The sequence below is a fragment of the Lacerta agilis genome, chromosome 1, assembly GCF_009819535.1.
Source record: "Lacerta agilis isolate rLacAgi1 chromosome 1, rLacAgi1.pri, whole genome shotgun sequence".
Taxonomy (NCBI): Eukaryota; Metazoa; Chordata; class Lepidosauria; order Squamata; family Lacertidae; genus Lacerta; species Lacerta agilis.
The window spans coordinates 111403957-111422238 of record NC_046312.1 but is presented as its reverse complement, the minus strand read 5'-3'; the positions used below and the strand labels follow the sequence as shown (position 1 = coordinate 111422238).

Sequence of the window (18282 nt, the reverse complement as noted above, 5' to 3'; positions counted from 1 at the left end):
CGAGTGTTTTTGTAATATCTGATTTACTTACACACTAAGTGGGGTGTCATTGTCGGTGGAGGCTTTCACACTGCTAGTGGCCTAGTGAGGCAACAGACCTTCTAACTACAATCAGATTTTGAGAGAGGTGTACCTGCCACGTCCCACCGTGTTTTCAGTGTTTTCAATGTTCAGCTCTTTGTCTCTGTTTCCAGATGACCTACTTATTTATCATTCATCCTAATTATTATTATTTTTTTGCAAGGAGGTTACATGATGGCTTTCTCCAGTGTATTCCCCCATCACTCATCTTATTGCAAAAAGTTTGATCTTTTAAGAAAGTGGGCTTGTTGTCCAAGACCTCCCAAGGATTGTGAAACCTGAATTTGCCAGAATGCGATTGAATTCCACCTCGAAAACAGAGACTGTTTGAAAGCACCCTCTGTATCATTCTGTTTTCCTGCTTCTCTCATGCTCTCAAAGTGTAGTTTATTTTGGTAGTTTTCACACTCAATCACATACACCCCTCTCTCAAATCAGGGAATCACCTTCTCATAGCTTTCACATTCAAATAGTTCCACAGATCTCTGAATCAAGAAACCATATTATAACAGCCAGTTCCTAGACAGAGGCATTCACTGAGTACTAAAGTAACATCTGCCAGTCATTCTGGTCCTTCAAGAGAGTTTTGTCAAATCTTAGACTCTGACCAAATATAGTCTTGGACACTGCAATAATTAATTCCCCCTACCAGGGATGCCAACTTGAATACAGTCGTACCTCGGAAGTTGAACGGAATCCATTCCAGAAGTCCGTTCGACTTCCAAAATGTTCGGAAACCAAGGCGCAGCTTCCAATTGGCTGCAGGAAGCTCCTCAGCCAATCGGAAGCCATGGAACCCGTGCCAGACATTCGGGTTCCAAAGAACGTTCTCAAACCGGAACACTCACTTCCAGGTTTGCGGCATTCGGGAACCAAAACATTGGACTCACAAGGCGTTCGACTTCTGAGGTACGACTGTAAAATATTGCCCTTGCCCAGGCAAGCCCTGCCCCGCATAACCGATCACATGACACGGTGCACACACACCGTTTGAATGGCAATGCCCATCAAATGGGGTATATTCTATTGGGGGTCCTGAAGACCCCTTGACCCCTAGGAGTTGGTTACTACGCCCCCTACAATACTCAGGTAACCAACTCATAGGTACTTGAGGAGCTCATAGTTTATTGCATTACATTCTAAACAACATTGGTCCACCTACACAAGTGTGGGCAACCTGTGTCCCTCTGTCTAATTTTATGTGGGTAACAAGGAGGGAGGGTGGCAGAAAGTGAGAATGAGAAAGAGAAAAGCATCTACTTTGGGCTGCGGCCCCACCCACTGCTGGCTTCCACTGACTCCAGCCCCATTCACCAATGGCATGCAGCCCCTGACAGATAACCCCGAGGGAATACGTCTCTCGAGTGGGGGGGAAAGTACCTCATCGGATGACTTTAAAAATGCTACATACGGCTTCAGGATTTCCAGTTTTGAGCTAATGTTTCTGTTAAGCGTTGTCAGTTCTTCATTCAGGAGGTCAGTTTTGTTAGAGAAAACTGCCACTTCTGTGGTTTCCAGTTCTTCCATCTCTTTAAAAATTCTCACAGCTAATTCCAGTTCAGTTGCCATCTCCTACAGCAGCATAAACAGAGAAAAATAATGTGCAATGTGCACAGTCGAATTGGCCTACCGAAAACTGAGCCACTCCTTGAAGATTTGCAACTCTAATATACCCCCCTCCAGGTAAAACAAAAACAAAAAACCAACTCCCTCTGCACAAACGATTTTAGGATATTAGCGTTGGCGAAAAGTGTTTCCGCTTGTGCAAAGTGGGACAACCCCTCCCCTGCAGATTTCCTCTATCTACCACAGCAGTTCCTGAGGGTTGGAGGACCCTCAAGCATTATGGGACATTTCACCAAGGTCTGTAGTAGGTTTGAGTGGGTGGGAGTTGTGATGGCAGATTTAAATTAAAAGGAAAAAGTAAAGTACAATATTGAAAATTAATATGAAATGTGCTTAATATTAATTCTTCCATCACCGTGTCTGTAAGCAACCATATAAAAAGCAATTTAAAAATCAGTCTTGTTAAAACATTTCTTGCATTGCAGGGGGGCTGGGATAGATGAACCTTCCAACTCTATGATTCTATGATTACAGCTTTCATCCCAGCCAGCAGGGATAATGGGAGTTGTAATCAAGCAGCTTCTAGAGGACTACAAGTTCCATATCCCTGGCATAATGGCAAGATTCTTCACTGGTGTGCAGGACTTGTGTAGAAAAGCAAGCCATTCCTGGAGTACCTGGTGAAATTTGCACAGTAATAACATATGGCTCAACACAGTTTTTGTTTTAAATACAGTGTAAAAAAAGTATTTTACCTTAGTTTGATTTGCCAGCTCTAAGTATTTGTTCAGGACTTTCTCTGATTCGGGGACAGATGATCCAGGATTTATTGCAGCTGAGACTATTGGACCAACGTTCTTAATCTTTGTAGAGGCCTTTGGTTTTGAATGAAAATAACTAGTTAAAAACATTGAACTACTAATTTGCATGCCACCAAGGCATCATAGCTGTCAACTTTTCCTTTTTTCGGGGAATTCCCTTATTCCAGTGCTGTTTCCCACTGCAAAAAGGGGAAGGTTGACAGCTATGCAAGGCATAATGGCATAATTATGGGCTAGAAGTCTTCAATGTGATGTTCGTATAAGCATTTCACAGGTAGAGAAGTTTTGATAGGGGAGTGCTTTCAGATAAGTGATTCCCCCCACATGCATTGTAAAATGGCACGATTCTTTGAAAGAGTGTGCTATGTGTCACCACATATATTTGAGTTAGTAAAAACAACACCATATAGCTAAAAATGAAGGCATGCTCAACTGTTCCTTTTTGTGGGACAGAAATTTTGCATGTGCATGATTAAGACTACATAGACATTTATACTGAAATGCCTAACCTCTAACTACATTTCCAGCATTACAATTCAAACACATATTAGTTACTGTTTCAAACACATATTAGTTACTGTTTCAAACACATATTAGTTACTGTTTCATTAGCCAAGAAGTAAAAAGTAGCCTGGATAACTAATTTCACAAACTCTCTTCTCTCCATAAGAACACTGTCTTCATTTTTAAACTGAGTACATTTTCGAGTCTTTGGCATTATGGCTTGAAGACGTAATTGTGCATCGTGCACATAAATTTACATTTGTGACAGCATGAATGGAAAAAATAGCCATGATGGCTTAGCATAAAGAATTATATTGTATATATAGCCATTATGAGGATTCATTCCTGTTGCACATTTTTAGGAGCATCTAAATTGGATTAAGCTGTGTCTACCAAATGCCAGGGTTGATTTTAGCATGCAGCAAATATTTCATAGTGCTCTATGCTAGTAGAGAACTGTGCTAGAAAACACCTATTATGGTTATAAAGGGTAGTCACATTCCCCATAAGAAGCAAGAGGCATTCATTATATCTCAAATTTCAGAAAGCATCCCCCAATTTTGTGAATGTCTGGGTTTTTTTTTTTACAACAGTGATCAAAAGCATCTTTCCCCCCCCCACTTGTGAGACGGGTATTAGGTGGTACTCTGCCTAATGAAACACAATCTGCATAATGAATTCGGTATAAAACAATTGTTTTCAATGAAGGGCTTCGGGATGTTTCTACAATAACAGTGAGTGTGAAGTCCAGGCAGGGCAATAGAAGCTGACAGGCCACTTTGAAAGGGAAACAGGCTGTGTGTTCAGTGCAGCTGTCCTCTCCCCAACAAGGTTGGTCATGGAAGACCAACTATGCTTGAGAGAGACTCGGACCACTTACACACCCTACCTTTAAAGCATAAATGAAGCCCATTTGTTCCCCCAAAGAATTCTGGGCACTGTATTTTACCTCTCACAGAGATACAATTTCCAGCAACCCTTAACAAACTACAGTGCCCAGAATTCCTTGAGTGGCGAAATGCGTTTTGAACACATTCTCCATGTTTAATTACTTATATTTGTTTCTGCATTCTTTTTTTATTATTATGTTTCAGCCTATTCTCTTCTTTTTTTCTTTCTCCACTCTGAATATCTTTCCTCATGGATCAATTTCCTTTGTGGTTTCAGTGTTTAAAGTGGAATATTTGTTTTATATATACTGTGTGGCCTCTGATCTGAAAAAAGCAGAATATAAACAGAATCCAATTAAAAGAATAAATAAATGAGAGGACAGACTATTCCTGGACTGAAGTGAGAGAAAGAGAGCAATACCTGATAGAAATCTGGAGGAAAGCACCATGAGGAGCCTCTCTCCCTATTTCTCTTACACACTTGCCTGCAGGGATTTGTGAGATCTCATGACATATTTAGGTATACTGCACATTTAAATCCGTCTTGTATATATACTAGGAGCCCGGCACGCAGCATTCCTCAGGAATTCTTATAAACCAAAAAAAATGGTGCAGTTTTGAAATCAATGGTTAAAATCAGTGCAGTTTTTTAAAAGTTTGAGTCCACCATCTTGATTCAAAATGGTGTCCAATTGTATCCAAACATACAGGTGAAACTCGAAAAATTAGAATATAGTGGAAAAGTCCATTTATGTAAGCAATTGTTTTCATTAGCTACTGGAGTTTAATATATGAGATAGACTCATGACATGCAAAGCGAGATATGTCAAGCCTTTGTTTGTTATAATTGTGATGATTATGGCATGCAAGTAATGAAAACCCCAAAGTTGAAATTGTTAATTTGGGGTTCTCATCAGCTGTACACCATAATCGTCACAATTAAAACAAATAAAGGCTTGACATATCTCGCTTTGCATGCCATGAGTCTATCTCACATATTAGTTTCACCTTTTAAGTTGAATTACTGAAAGAAATGAACCTTTCCACGATATTCTAATTTTTCGAGTTTCACCTGTAGGTGAAAACCTGAACCTTGATCCTAGGAACCATCATACAAAATTTGGCTACAGTACCTTAAGAGGCATCCAAACAGACAAACAACTTTCAAATATATATAATGGATCTCACCGAAAAATCACACTGTCCAATAAAATTGGGCTTCAATTTCTATTTATCATTCAGTTATATTTATCAGAGTGGGTTTCATGTTTTCATATACCTTCTTGAGATAATTGTCTAAGGAGGTGGTTAAGTGCTGTTTTTCTGAGGCAAGTTCCTTGTAAGCAGTACACTGTTTGATCAGCCCATCTACTCTTTTGTTAATGCAGTTTACCATTTCCTGAACACCAGTCATCCAAGAACTGAAGGCAGAAACAAAATGACAGTTAGCATTTTTGCTGGTAGGTAGGATTATAGGAGGCAGATGAAAACAATTCTGATCCTTTGCACAACTAGCCTTTGGAAAACCAACAATAATAATGTTAATTTGAAGCAAAACAGAGAAACTAGGACATGTACATTTGTGGATTTTGTTCTAACACTTTCCCTTCCTCAAATGTGTTCCTCACCAGAACTTGTGAGGAAACAAATATGAACAAATTTACTTCACATAAGTAAACCTATCAAAATGTGACACTGAATAAAAAGACAGAATGCGGCAGCTAGACTGGTGACCGGGAGCGGCCGCCAAGACCACATAACACCGGTCTTGAAAGACCTACATTGGCTCCCAGTATGTTTCTGAGCACAACTGAAAGTGTTGGTGCTGACCTTTAAAGCCCTAAACGGCCTCGGCTCAGTATACCTGAAGGAGCATCTCCACACACACACCCCCCCATCGTTCAGCCTGGACACTGAGGTCCAGCTCCAAGGGCCTTTAAGCGGTTCCCTCACTGCGAGAAGCCAGGTTACAGGGAACCAGGTAGAGGGCCTTCTTGGTAGTGGCGCCTGCCCTGTGGAATGCCCTCCCATCAGATGTCAAGGAAATAAACAACTATCTGACTATTAGAAGACACCTGAAGGCAGCCCTGTTTAGGGAAGTTTTTAATGTCTGATGTTTTATTGTATTTTTAATATTTTGTTGGAAGCCACCCAGGGTGGCTGGGGAAACCCAGCCAGATGGGTGGGGGTATAATTATTTATTTAGCTATTTATTATTACTGTTGGGGGGAAATTGCAGCATATGAAACAACTTGTATTTCTTCCCCATCACTTCCCCTTCCCTCGGTGAATTTGGGGGAAAGGGGCTGTGGGGAATGCTTTCAAGAATGTGGGGGAGAGAATTCATCCACTGGGAATCACCCTGGATTCAATCCTAATGAGTGGTCAAGCTCATAAAACCCTGGGTTGCATTTCCTCATTTTCAGGATTTGCCTTATTACTGCCTAAAAACTCCCCACGTTCCCCTTGATCATTGCTCATGTGGAAAAAGAGTATTCCGACCTGCTTAGAACCATGTAACTTCCCAGCAATAATTGATACCTGTAAGGCAACTCCTTAATGTATATGGGGTTCTTCGCTTACATCCTTAACTTACCTGTGAGCATCTCCTTTGCTAAGCAAGGTTTGTCCTTTCTGCAGGGCATCAGTTGATCCTTCTGTAATCTCTTTCTTCAGTTCCTCATGTTTTATTGCAAAGAGAGGTGAGCTTATGCCTTCAGAGTTAAGAAGCTTAAGGGAGGCCTCTACATTTCTAAGTACATCACACGCCTATCAAGACAAATACAGTTTTTGAAAAGTAAAAGACAGAGGCCTTTTAAATAAAACATATTATGAAACAGTTTTTTTCTTCAACTCAGCATAGAAACCATTTTGTTTTAAGAATTTATACCCCGCTTTTCACCATCTGGGCCCCAAAGCGGCTTACAAAAAAACATCCAAAATTTAAAACATAAATTAAACACCAGAGATTGAAACGTCAGAGCAGATTCATGGCGCAAAGTCATGCTGGAATAAAATAGTTTTAACCAGGCTTCTGAAATTCAGCAGGGATGATTGAGGCTTGCCTGATTTCTACTGTGATTGAGTTCCATAGAGTTGGGCTCACTACCCTGAAGGCATGATGCCATGTTGTTCCATAGTTTTGGAGCAAGTTCCCATATACTGGCTCCTACTGAATCTGCATGCACAAAGGAGGCTCTGCTCCTAATCAAGTCCTTATATGAAGCACCTTTAGCTGTGCACACTGCTCCTCTTAGTAGACAGGGAACTGAAGGTGTCATAGGTCAGTGGCTGAGCACTTGCTTTATGTGCATAAAGTTCTAGGCTCAATTCCTGGTGTTTCCCATAAAAGAACCTCAGGTAGCAGGGCAGGGAAGGTCTCTCAAATGTGGTGGAGACCACTGGCAGTCTGAATATACTGAACTAGATGGGCCAATGCAATATCCAAATATGATATTAATTTGGTCACTTCTTCTGGAAAGACGTGTGTGGCGTCACAGTCGTTGCCCTGCTGCCACCAACAAAGCCAGAAAACTTCTGAATCAAGTGGTGACACGCAAGGTGCAAATGCTGAAGGGTCGGGTGATAGGGCATCCCGCCATTACATTCAGCAAAGAGGCCTTGTTCTGTGCTGATGGCGTGCATTTTTCCAATTGGGGAAATGATGTCAGGTTGGCTGATGTCATTGAGGGCATTAGGTGCTCGTTGCAGGTGTGAGGGTATTGGCGGCGAGTCTTTGGCTCAAGTGGTGGTTAGGCATTGGTAAAACCAGGTTCTTGGGAGGGGAGGTTGTGGCCATCACCCGCCCTTCCCCCTTTAAGGGTATTCCGTTAAAGGGATCCGGGGGTGTGGATCTTGTTCAAAGCCTGGGTAGGAACTAGGATGATGCCAAGACCCCAACAGGGACCCTGGGGGAGATCTTAGTTGATGTACATCAACAGGGCTCCCCCTACTGGTGGTTGACCCTTACAAGACTACCTGCATGGTGGGCAGGAGTCAGATATAGTCGGTTCAATTCCAATGCCTAAGCTAATACCACTCACATTCTGTAACCAATAAAGTTGTGGCCTTTATTTGTCCATTAATCTAAAACACTGTGTCCATGTGTCTATTATTCAACAAATAGGGAGGGCTCGGGGCCTTGACACACAACTATGTATTTTTGAAAGGGAATGTTGAATCCAGATTCTCTCCTCCATGGTGAACTAGTGTTGCTAAAGCTGAGCGCACATGTTACATGGTGAGAGTCTCACGTACAGCAGCGTTTAAGCAACCTACTGCTGAGAGTAATGGCAACTGGAGGGGGTCCTTGAGTTTTAAAATGCTCTTTAGTTAAATGTCAGAAACCAAATTATCGGCTTCTTGGCTTCCCAGTGCACATTTTTCTTTTTCCGAGTATCTCTAAGCATTTAGTTTCAGGTCACAATGTTGAGAGAGGAAAAGGACCCAGAATATGCCTTCAGTTATGAGGGAAATGTCTGAATTGCTGTATTACCAAAAAGATGAAGAAGAATATGAGAATGTGGGGGGAGTATCTTCAGTCCTTTTTATAGCAAAAAAAAAATTGGGTGCTTGTTTGACTTTCAAAAATGACCAGGAGAATGAGGTCTATAAGGGTACGTGAAGAAGAAAAATGGACGGGGGAAAATAATGACATGATTATCACTTAGAGAGAAGACAGCAGCAGTGGAGCAATTTCCCTTCTCAAACCATAGAATTGTAGGGTGATGGTGATTATTTATATCAGCCTTTTTTTTAAACAAAAGTGACTTCAAGCCACTCACAGCAATAAAATTACCAGTCAGTTTTGAAAAACTCAGGAGCATTTGGATCAGAACTCCAGGCGGCATACAACTATACACTTCCCATAGTGTAGGCTGGACAATGAAACTTCCCCTCCCCCTCTGCACACACCCCTCCCCAAATCTGTTGTGGGTTTCTCCTCAACCTTCCAGAGCAGATTTAGGGGGCACATGACAAGAGGAGAGGCAGTGGAAATCCCATTGGAAGAGCCAAAAATGCTTACGTTGGGCTAGTAGAGCTGTTTACTTGGATACCATTCCCTGGACTATAGGATATAAACCATACAAGTAATGAAGTTTGTTCTTCGAAAGGTAGTGGATGCAGAAAGGGAAAGATCTCTAGTTGAAATGGCTTGCTGGAAGACGAAGGTCTTCGGCAAAAAAGACAACAGAGGCAGCGCCTCTGTTACTTGGGAGTAAGCTCCATTGAACTCGGTAGAAATTACTTCCTTGCAAAGACGGATAGGGCCGGGTTGTAAGAATGGTCACAACCCTCAGAAGACCTGCTCTAAAGCCACTACTCTAACATTGTATAGAGTAGGAAGTTTGAAGACTGTAGCCTTCTGAAGATACGTTTTTCCATGACAGCTGCGATAACCACTCTGGCTGACAGGATTACTCCTTCCTATATTGCTACAGTTTCATAGATGGTGCCAACTCAGCATAATATGATACTCAGTAACATGGCCTTTTCATCCTGCTGCAGTTGATTAATGTAGCCACGCACTGGGAAGCTGGATCCAAAAGGTGGAGCTCTGGTAAGTGCTGCTGGTTTTTTTAAGGGGTTTTAAAGGGTTTCGTATACGTGATTTCACATATACACGCGATACCCGGAAACATAACCCTCGCCTAAGCGGGGAGACGCCTGTACTGCTCTTGGACAAAATAATGTCATAGCACTCTCCTTTTAATGGGTGAGAAGTGACACAACAGATTGTTTAGCATCCCTCCAAACAATTCAGCAGTGCTGTGAGATACCTCTCCTTTTGAGATGTGCTTTATTGACCTCAAAGGCAAGAGAGGGCTCCGGCACTGAATGCAGGCACTTGTTCCTACCACTCATTGGATTAGCAGGACCAATGAAAAAGCTGGCCATTGGAATGTTTTAATATAGCAGTGATATTTTGCAGGGTGGGAGGGGGGAGCTCCACTGTCACTGTTCCTCTACCCGGGAGATTATCACTGCATGAGAGAAGAGCCACAGGTCAGTGATAGTGCCTATACTCTGCACGCAGAGGATGGTCTTGCCTGAAACCCTACATGGGGTAGAAATGCCAAACTCAGCGGTACACTGGCCTGACTGGGCACAAGACAGCTGCTTAGTTAAAAAGGTAAAGGGACCCCTGACTGTAAGGTCCAATCGCGGATGACTCTGGGGTTGCGGCGCTCATCTCGCTTTATCACTCTATTGGCCGAGGGAGCCGGCATACAGCTTCCAGGTCATGTGGCCAGCATGACTAAGTTGCTTCTGGTGAACCAGAGCAACGCACGGAAACGCCGTTTACCTTCCTGCTGGAGTGATACCTATTTATCTACTTGCACTTTGACGTGCTTTAGAACTGCTAGGTTGGCAGGAGCAGGGACCCAGCAATGGGAGCTCACCCTCTCGAAGGGATTTGAACATCCGACCTTCTGATCGGCAAGTCCTAGGCTCTATGGTTTAACCCACAGCGCCACCCATGTCCCCTAGCTGCTTAGTTACCCCCCTTCTTTTCTTTTTTTACTCCTCGCAGCAATGCTGATAGAAATGTGAACTGAGAGTTTTCCCTTCATAAGCACTACTTTAAAAAGAAGAAGGGGGAGAATTGAAATATATACAGAGAAACAGATCTGTTTCAGAGGGCATTGTTTTTAAAAGGAAAAAAATGGCAGTCCTGTTGTTAATTTTAACACATTGGTTCATAACATAAAATACAACAAAAGAGCCAAAACTAATAGTTAAGTGCATTCACATTAGCATACAAAGGTTTCTCCTTCTCTAGCAGGTAACATTACTAAAGAAATACTTAGACAGCAACCTGCACTAAACTGCCTAGTCACTCTTCTGACAGAAATCAGCTAGTTTTCTCATAAAGCCAGATAATCTAAATGAAATGCTTCTCTCACCCTGGGTATTATTCACTCTTTGTTGCTGTCAACTGCTATTGTAAACAGAGTATGAAATCTTTTTTTACAGTAAGGTCTTTTGTGCATACACACAAAACATGTGACATACAGTAAAATATTATTTTTTTAGTTATTGTGCGTTTACAGAAAATAAACCTGCCAGTCAACATCACTGAGTCTTTTATAATCTCTGAATGCCTCCAATCCATCCCCTTGTCTCATGCAACTTCTGTTATCTTGTTTTCTTCTATTCAAGTTAGAAAACAGTTGCCTGCTCCAAGCCTCCACAGGCATTAAGATATTCAGAAGGAATCCTATTCCAGGTGCCTTCTATGCCTGTAGTGAAGTTTGTATCCACCAATAGTATTTCCTCATCAGTGGAATGCAATCCCCAAATCCCCTGATCATTACAAATTGCAGGGAAAGGAGGAATGATCATGAGTTTTATTCCTTGGCATGGTAAAACCTATCCAAAATATGAGGATGGCTGGGTGTGGTGTTGGTTGAAAGCGACACACACAATCCTGGATTGCCAATCGTTTGGCAGAAATGAAGGCAGTCAATAAAAAACAGCCGAATGAAAACTGAGCATGCTCAGTGGCCATGGAATGCTGAATAGGGGAGGTGAGAAACAGAATCATGGAAGGGACCATGAGGGTCATCTAGTCCAACCCCCTGCAATGGCGGGGAATCTTTTGCCCAATGTGGGCCTTGAACCCACCACTCTGAGATTAAGAGCATTATGCTGTACTGATTGGGCTATGGGATCCATCATTTTGGTGCAACTCCCACTTTTACCTAATATACTCTCATTCTTATGTCAGATAAATTGTAAGCCTCATTAAGAGCCTACCATGGTTGAGAAGCAGGTCAAAAAGTTACAACAAAAGCTAACAAATAAGCAAAGGGGAACTCAATATGGATTCCTAGGCCACATGGTTCAAGAAAAGGTCTAGTATTTCTGAAGGTTTTTTTTTGTAATTTTAATAGGACTCTCAAAACATTTTTAAAAAAGTTTTAAGAACAAGTATAGTATATACTAACAGCCCCACCAGGTTCTTAGAATATAAACTGCTGGAGGCAAAATCCTTGGAGGGACTGCTCTGCCCCCTCCCAGATTGTTCTGCATGCAGAGAAATACATACAAATAAATTTCTTTTTGAAATCAGAAACATAACTGTGACAAACTGAAAGCAAACGCAGTGCGATATGCACAGTGTAGGCAACTGGACCACATGTTGTCGGTTGGTTAATCCTTTGACTAACCTTCACTGCTGCAGTGAAGAATTCATTGGCTTCTTGCAACAAGGTTTTCCGCTCCTCCATACAACGGTTCACTTCCTGTTGCAACAGGTTCATTTTCTGATTTGAAAGCTTCAGGTGCTCTTTTTCAGCATACTCTTCTGAAAACAGAATCTTGAGAGCCTCTGATTTCAAATCTTCCACACTGGAGCTCCATACCTAGAAAGAGTAGGTCCACCTCAGTTAGCTATCTGCTTGCAGGATCGCCACCCCATGAAAAAGACAGGTGATGGCACAGATTTAAATAAAACTTGCACGTACTAATTTACATGCATAGATTCCATACCCTACAAGTGTCCTGGAATAAACAGGACATTGTTTTTTATTGCGAGAGAACGGTGGCCATGCTCTCACGATTGCCATGCTTTTGCACGATTTTCCAATGCAATTTTCCTCCAAAAAGCACTTTTTTCTAGGTCCCTGTTTTTGGTTGCCATGCCTGCCCAAAATGGGTTTTTTTTTGGGGGGGGGGGGGAACTGCGGTGCAAAATTGCATGAGATTACAGCAACCCAAATGGCTCCCATGCTCTCATGATTATAATAATAAGAAACAAGGAAGATGCCATCCTGGATTCTAGCTTCAAAGTGTCGGAAGGTAGGAGATGCAAATTCAGAAAATTATTTTCTTTTAAATTACATCTCATCACGGTGAAGAAGATTGTGATCAGGTGACCTGTGTTCCTGCTCAGTGTGCTGTCTGGGTGATGGGCAACCTCAAGACCCCAGCATTTTCTAAGGAACCCCAGATAGGAGGGGGGAAAGAACATGGCAGTAAGAGGAACATCAATGGGTAGGCAGGCAGTTAAACTCACCTGCTGTGCAGATGGTCCCAGTTGTCATACCCAAAAGTCCAGCAAGGACATTTGATTCACACAAACGTATTTGAGATTATTATTATTATTGGTCATTAAATTTGTATACCACCCTTCATCCGAAGATCACAGGGCAGTCGACAACATAAAAACACACAAACAAAAGCACAAAAATACCTAACAAACTAGTATTCTTCTATTTCTTTTCCTGTGGAAAGGTAGGCCTACATGGCAGCAGGTAATCTAATTTCCCCATGCCTGGACACCTCGCAAATTCCTTCAATGCAACTAGTTTTGTTGTTGTATTTAAGAAGAGTTTCCTCCACCCTTTTAAATGGTTTTATATTTTACTTTGTATTTCAACTCTCTTTTTTCCAGTTTATTGTAAAACACCTACAGAAGTTTATGTAACAGGATGGAATACAAATGCCAGAAAGAAAGAAAGAAAGAAAGAAAGAAAGAAAGAAAGAAAGAAAGAAAGAAAGAAAGAAAGAAAGAAAGAAAGAAAGAAAGAAAGAAAGAAAGCTGTATACCAAGGCAGTACTGGCTTACGGTGTAGAGATAATGTAAAGAGTTACAGCAACTACTTGCCATGCATCGTTTATTATATGGCTAATAAATAGGAAAACCATTCCCCCGGGATGAATTTGAAACAGCAGCAAAGAATTACGAACCTTTTGTTCAGTAACCTATCCTGCTGAGCTTCAAAGTGCCCATCCTACTAAATAAGGGTCAGCAACTACCATGTTCAAGGTAATGCTAAGATGAATGGTTGACAGTACCCTCAAAATTCAATTACACTGCTTAGGAACAAAGATATGGGCATCTTGCTATCATTTAAAATGCAACCACATACATTCAGTTATTTGACACAATGGCATTATCAACAATTTGCCAAGTTTCACTACTGGGCAATCCATGCCAATGTATTCTTGAAATCAATGAGCCTAAGTGTTTTACTGTAATGCTTAAATCCCATTGATTCTAATAATGGTAATCCTATCTCCTTAAAAATGGACAGCGTCCAAAAGTCAGTCAGCGCAGTGACCCTCTGCCCTTTTCTATGAAGGGGATCTATTTGTGTGCAAGCATTCCAAGATCGCCCACTGAATATGGAGAAGCTCCCTGAACACAGAGGGCTTTGCAATCACATCAGATCTGCTGGATCAGAGCCACACACTGGTCAAAGATCACCAAGCAAGGCTCGGTTTCATTCCTATGTGACTTCATTGTGGGTCTTGTGTGGCTTTAAAAATAAATAAATAAATCTGTTCAGTAAAGAAGGAAATATTTCCCATTATATTCTCTTGCTGGTATGGGTTATGGTAAACTTGACGCACTTTGGTGTTTATTGGTGGTGTTAGAAGATTTCTAAATGGAAAGGTTGCCACTCAGAGGTAAAAAGCACAGAGGGTTCCTGTACTGTGGGAAGTCCCAGGTCCATTCTCTGGCAGATCTAGTTAAAAAGAACTCAGGTGTCAGGTTTGGGAAAAGATTCTTGCCTGATACCTTGGAGGCTCAGTACTGAGCTAGATGTGTGGCTGGCCTAGTGTCACCCAGTGGACTTCATAGCTGAGTGGGGATTTGAACCTTGGTTTCTCCAGTCCCTGTCCAACATTCAACTCACTATATCATGTTGGATCTCTGCACTCAAGAAAGAAGCTCTCAAGGCATGGTTACAATAATGACATTTTTTTTAAAGCACACAAATACACACACACACACACACACACACACACACAATCTCTGCCCTGTTGAAGAAAAGTGGTTGCATCTGAATTAGTTATATGTGACCTGTCCTATCTGTGTCCTTTAATAGCCAATGAGTATGCTAAGCTGGCAAGGAGGAGGCTGCTAGGTATCACAACTGTGGTTTCCATCCCTATTTGGGATTTTGGTGCTATACATGTAAATGCATGGGGGTCCCTCAACAGAGACAGGGACATATGCATAAGGCCCTCTTTGGGTTGACACCAATCTTGCACAGGCCAGGGGGCACAGCCAGCATGCGCACGGGTGTCTTAAGAGGCAGGACCAGAGTTGACGCAAGACATTTTGGCGCCTGAGGCAAACCACCAAATGGCATCCCCTCCCTGCCAGGGAAGAAGAGGTGAGTGAAGATCTACATCAGGAATGGGGTGGGTGGTATAAAAATCTACATCAGGATCTGCTGCCCCTGTCCTTTGAATGCCTCCCTAAAGTTCATGTGGTGATTAGGCTTGTTGGGTGTGCAATAGTTCATTGTGTAGACTGGGGAATTTTCTCTTCGAAGCCACAGGCACAAAGCCCTTTTCTTGTTTATCTGCAGGACTGCTGAGATAATGATTTGATCTACAAGGATGAACTGCTACAAGTGAGCTGCTTAGCACAGAGGATCAGCTGTCATCCGCAGTGATCCACAGCAGCCAGAGACATTACTGTTTTAATACTGCGTGCTATTTGGTGACATGACATCGTTGTCACTTCTTTCCACCAAGAGCAGCAAAAAGCCTGCTGTTGCCATGCCTCTGCAGATTTCCTGAGCTACATAAGTACCTCTGAAGACACACAGCATTATACATAACCTGTGCTCAGTGTCTCTCCACAGATAGGTCATGCTATTTTACTTTTTTGTTTTCTCAGTAAGTAACGGTTAAAATTGCAGTTCTCAATATTCCATTTGGCACAGAAATTGAGCCCCTTGTAGATCTCTTGACTGATCTGGCACTTTTGAAAAGATTGGTGCAGACAGGGTGAAATTATACTTTGTTTTTGTTTAAAAAAAATCTGGACCCTTTTGTTCAAAAGAGGCTGTGGGGCTTTCAAAAACATGAAGCGGTTGAGAAAAAAGAAGCACTCCCATGGACCCTGAATTGCAGAAAAATATTGGGTGTGATGCAGCCAGTTAATGACTTTTAAGTCTCACTGTATCCAATTACAGTGATTAACTCTTTCCCACTGAAGTCAATGATACTTAGATTTGTTTAGCTTTCTAGACTGTATTCAGAATGTTTATTTTCTTAAAAAGCCATCATTGGGACAGACACTCTTAGAGTTGATTTCTTCTTCTTGAAATTTAAGGATACATAAATGGAAATGAAGCATGACACTAAGATTTTGCTAAGGATGAAGAAAAAAATGGGGGTGGGGGAATATGTAAAGCAACATGTAAAATGATTATTTAAAACAAAATATCTGACTTTATCAACAGCCACCCCATATGTAATAGGTAAAGAAGCTGTGGTGTGCATTCTTCTTTTGCTTGCATTTGTTAACTAGTTTAGCTAACCGCCATTCATATATTTCCCCTTCTATTAATTTGTCTGGTTAAGGAACATTAGCTAGCACCATAGTTTTTAAGAATGACCTGCCTTGAGAGGGGTTGCCACTTGTCAGAAACCATGAGCAAATACATATTCTTCCCAAACTGGGCAAAAACATATAAACTAGGGCTGGATCTACACTGCTAAGAAAAACGCTATTAAAAAAACACGATATCTATAGCTATATATCTACGGTATATATCCCATTGACAACAGATCACTGCTTTATAGCACCCTCTGGTGTCACATTTTTATAACGTATTTTTAACGTTATAACTCACCAGTGTAGATTAGTCCAAGCAATGAAGAGCCCATGATTTAATGAGTGAAATGATAATCCTCGGAGAAAGATGTTCCTATATCAATACAATAGTCCACTGTAAGAAATTGAAGGACTACAGTGGGCATGTTTTAGATAAGATGGTTCTTACTTTAACCTTATTTTCCATTTCCTTGTGCTCCTGGAGTAATTCTTCATTTTCTTTTAAAGATGACCCCAGCTTTTGCTTATGAAAATAATCTTTTATGTTCTTCTTGTACCAAGAGGTGATCTGAAAAAAGTAACAATATATTTAAGGGCTGGTATGTTCCCATGTAACTACTGAAGTGAGATTAATCATAAGGATAGTTATATAACAACCCATAGTGTGGTGAACGAGATTAATCATAAGCAATTAAGCATAGATGATTAGGATCACATTCCCAATCACTGAATGGATTCAGCACAGTGGTAAGAACTCTCACATCCTGCTTATTGCTATTCAACCTGTATCTTTATAGAAATAGCTCAGTCTTCTGTGAATTGGTTTGAACTGTGCTTCTACATTGCGAGTTATCTATTCATTTAAAAACAGGAACCCAGTTTAGCTTCATTTTTAATGAGAGCATGTGAAAAATCTTGTCTTAGCCAAAAGAATAGGAAATTTGTAAATGAGTCTAATAAAGGCTGGTTTTCCATAGCCCAGTTGTCTGCGCACTGAAGTTTTAAACAAATCCTGTTTACAATGAATGGCGACTTGTTTTCAGCCTTCACTTTGTTTTGTGATTTCGTGTTTTATTTGATAAAAAAAGCATTGCCCTAGGAACTATAATTATTTCACATCCACGTCTACCCTATTTTAATCGTATAAAGCTGCAGGATGTCAAGACAGAACCTATTCTCTGAACTGCGGGCACAAACAGAGGAAGGAAACCAGTGACCCCCAAGCAGAATGAATATACTTTTAGCTCAAGGCCTGCATGTAACTATCATACGACAATACCTCACCCTGGAGAATGAGGAATAAATGATCAGGGACCTGGAATCCTTTGCTTATGCAGTTGTGTGCACAGAGGCTCTTTCAGGCATTAAAAAGAACATGAGGAAGCCAGGCATGCAAGATCCTTCTCCCTATTCCATTAATTCATATAATGCTTAAACAGAGTAAGAGGTACTGGTATGTGGAATTTGATATCACATGAGCTAAAATGCAGCTATTTTATTTACTGGTGTATTGGATTATTACCTACATATACACCATAATCCAGTATAGAATTATGCTTAACCTCCTTTAATTTCAGTGGGGCTTAAGCATGGGTACAGAACCGCATTAGACTGAGGCCCTGGTCTGTCGTTATATGTCACAATTGGAGCTATTAAGTATTCCTCTATGAATATTCTGAAAGTAAACAAAAATGATTCCCACAAATCTACAACAACACACTCAGCAAATTACCTAAGGAGTTCAGTGTAGCAAGGGATATAAAGAGATAATTAATGTAATTAAAATTTAATTTGATGTCACACCACAAAGCTGCTTCCTAAGTGCTTCCAATTTATTCATTTTGATATGTTCCTCGTTTGAGGCCTGATTTCATTTTTAAATCACAGTACTGGAGAGGTGGTGAGAGATTAGATATAGATATAGATATAGATATAGATATAGATATAGATATAGATATAGATATAGATATAGATAATGCTCGGTGTTTCTTAACAACCTCACAACCAAAGGTGATAAGTAATACTTAAAGTAAATTTATGGGTCTACTCTGAGACTGGCTATCACTATGAATTGAGTGGCTCAGTTCAGATGCCTTTCCATGTGTCCATTTGG

At 41.1% G+C, this 18282-nt stretch overlaps 1 protein-coding gene across 7 annotated transcripts in view; it reads right to left on the bottom strand.

Annotated features, from left to right (window-relative positions):
• CCDC141 (coiled-coil domain containing 141) overlaps positions 1–18282 on the bottom strand; it is a 117101-nt gene that overhangs the window by 36355 nt on the left and 62464 nt on the right. For 6 of the 7 annotated variants that reach the window (XM_033167253.1, XM_033167234.1, XM_033167243.1 and 3 more), the window contains exons 6-11: positions 16618–16737; positions 12037–12231; positions 6459–6631; positions 5142–5283; positions 2403–2522; positions 1462–1653 (exon numbers count right to left, since the gene is read on the bottom strand). In XM_033167253.1, coding sequence (XP_033023144.1) covers positions 1462–1653; positions 2403–2522; positions 5142–5283; positions 6459–6631; positions 12037–12231; positions 16618–16737 — 942 coding nt within the window. Of the gene's footprint in view, positions 1–1461; positions 1654–2402; positions 2523–5141; positions 5284–6458; positions 6632–12036; positions 12232–16467; positions 16591–16617; positions 16738–18282 lie in introns of those variants that run through there. The other variant, XM_033167274.1, reaches the window with a different exon arrangement.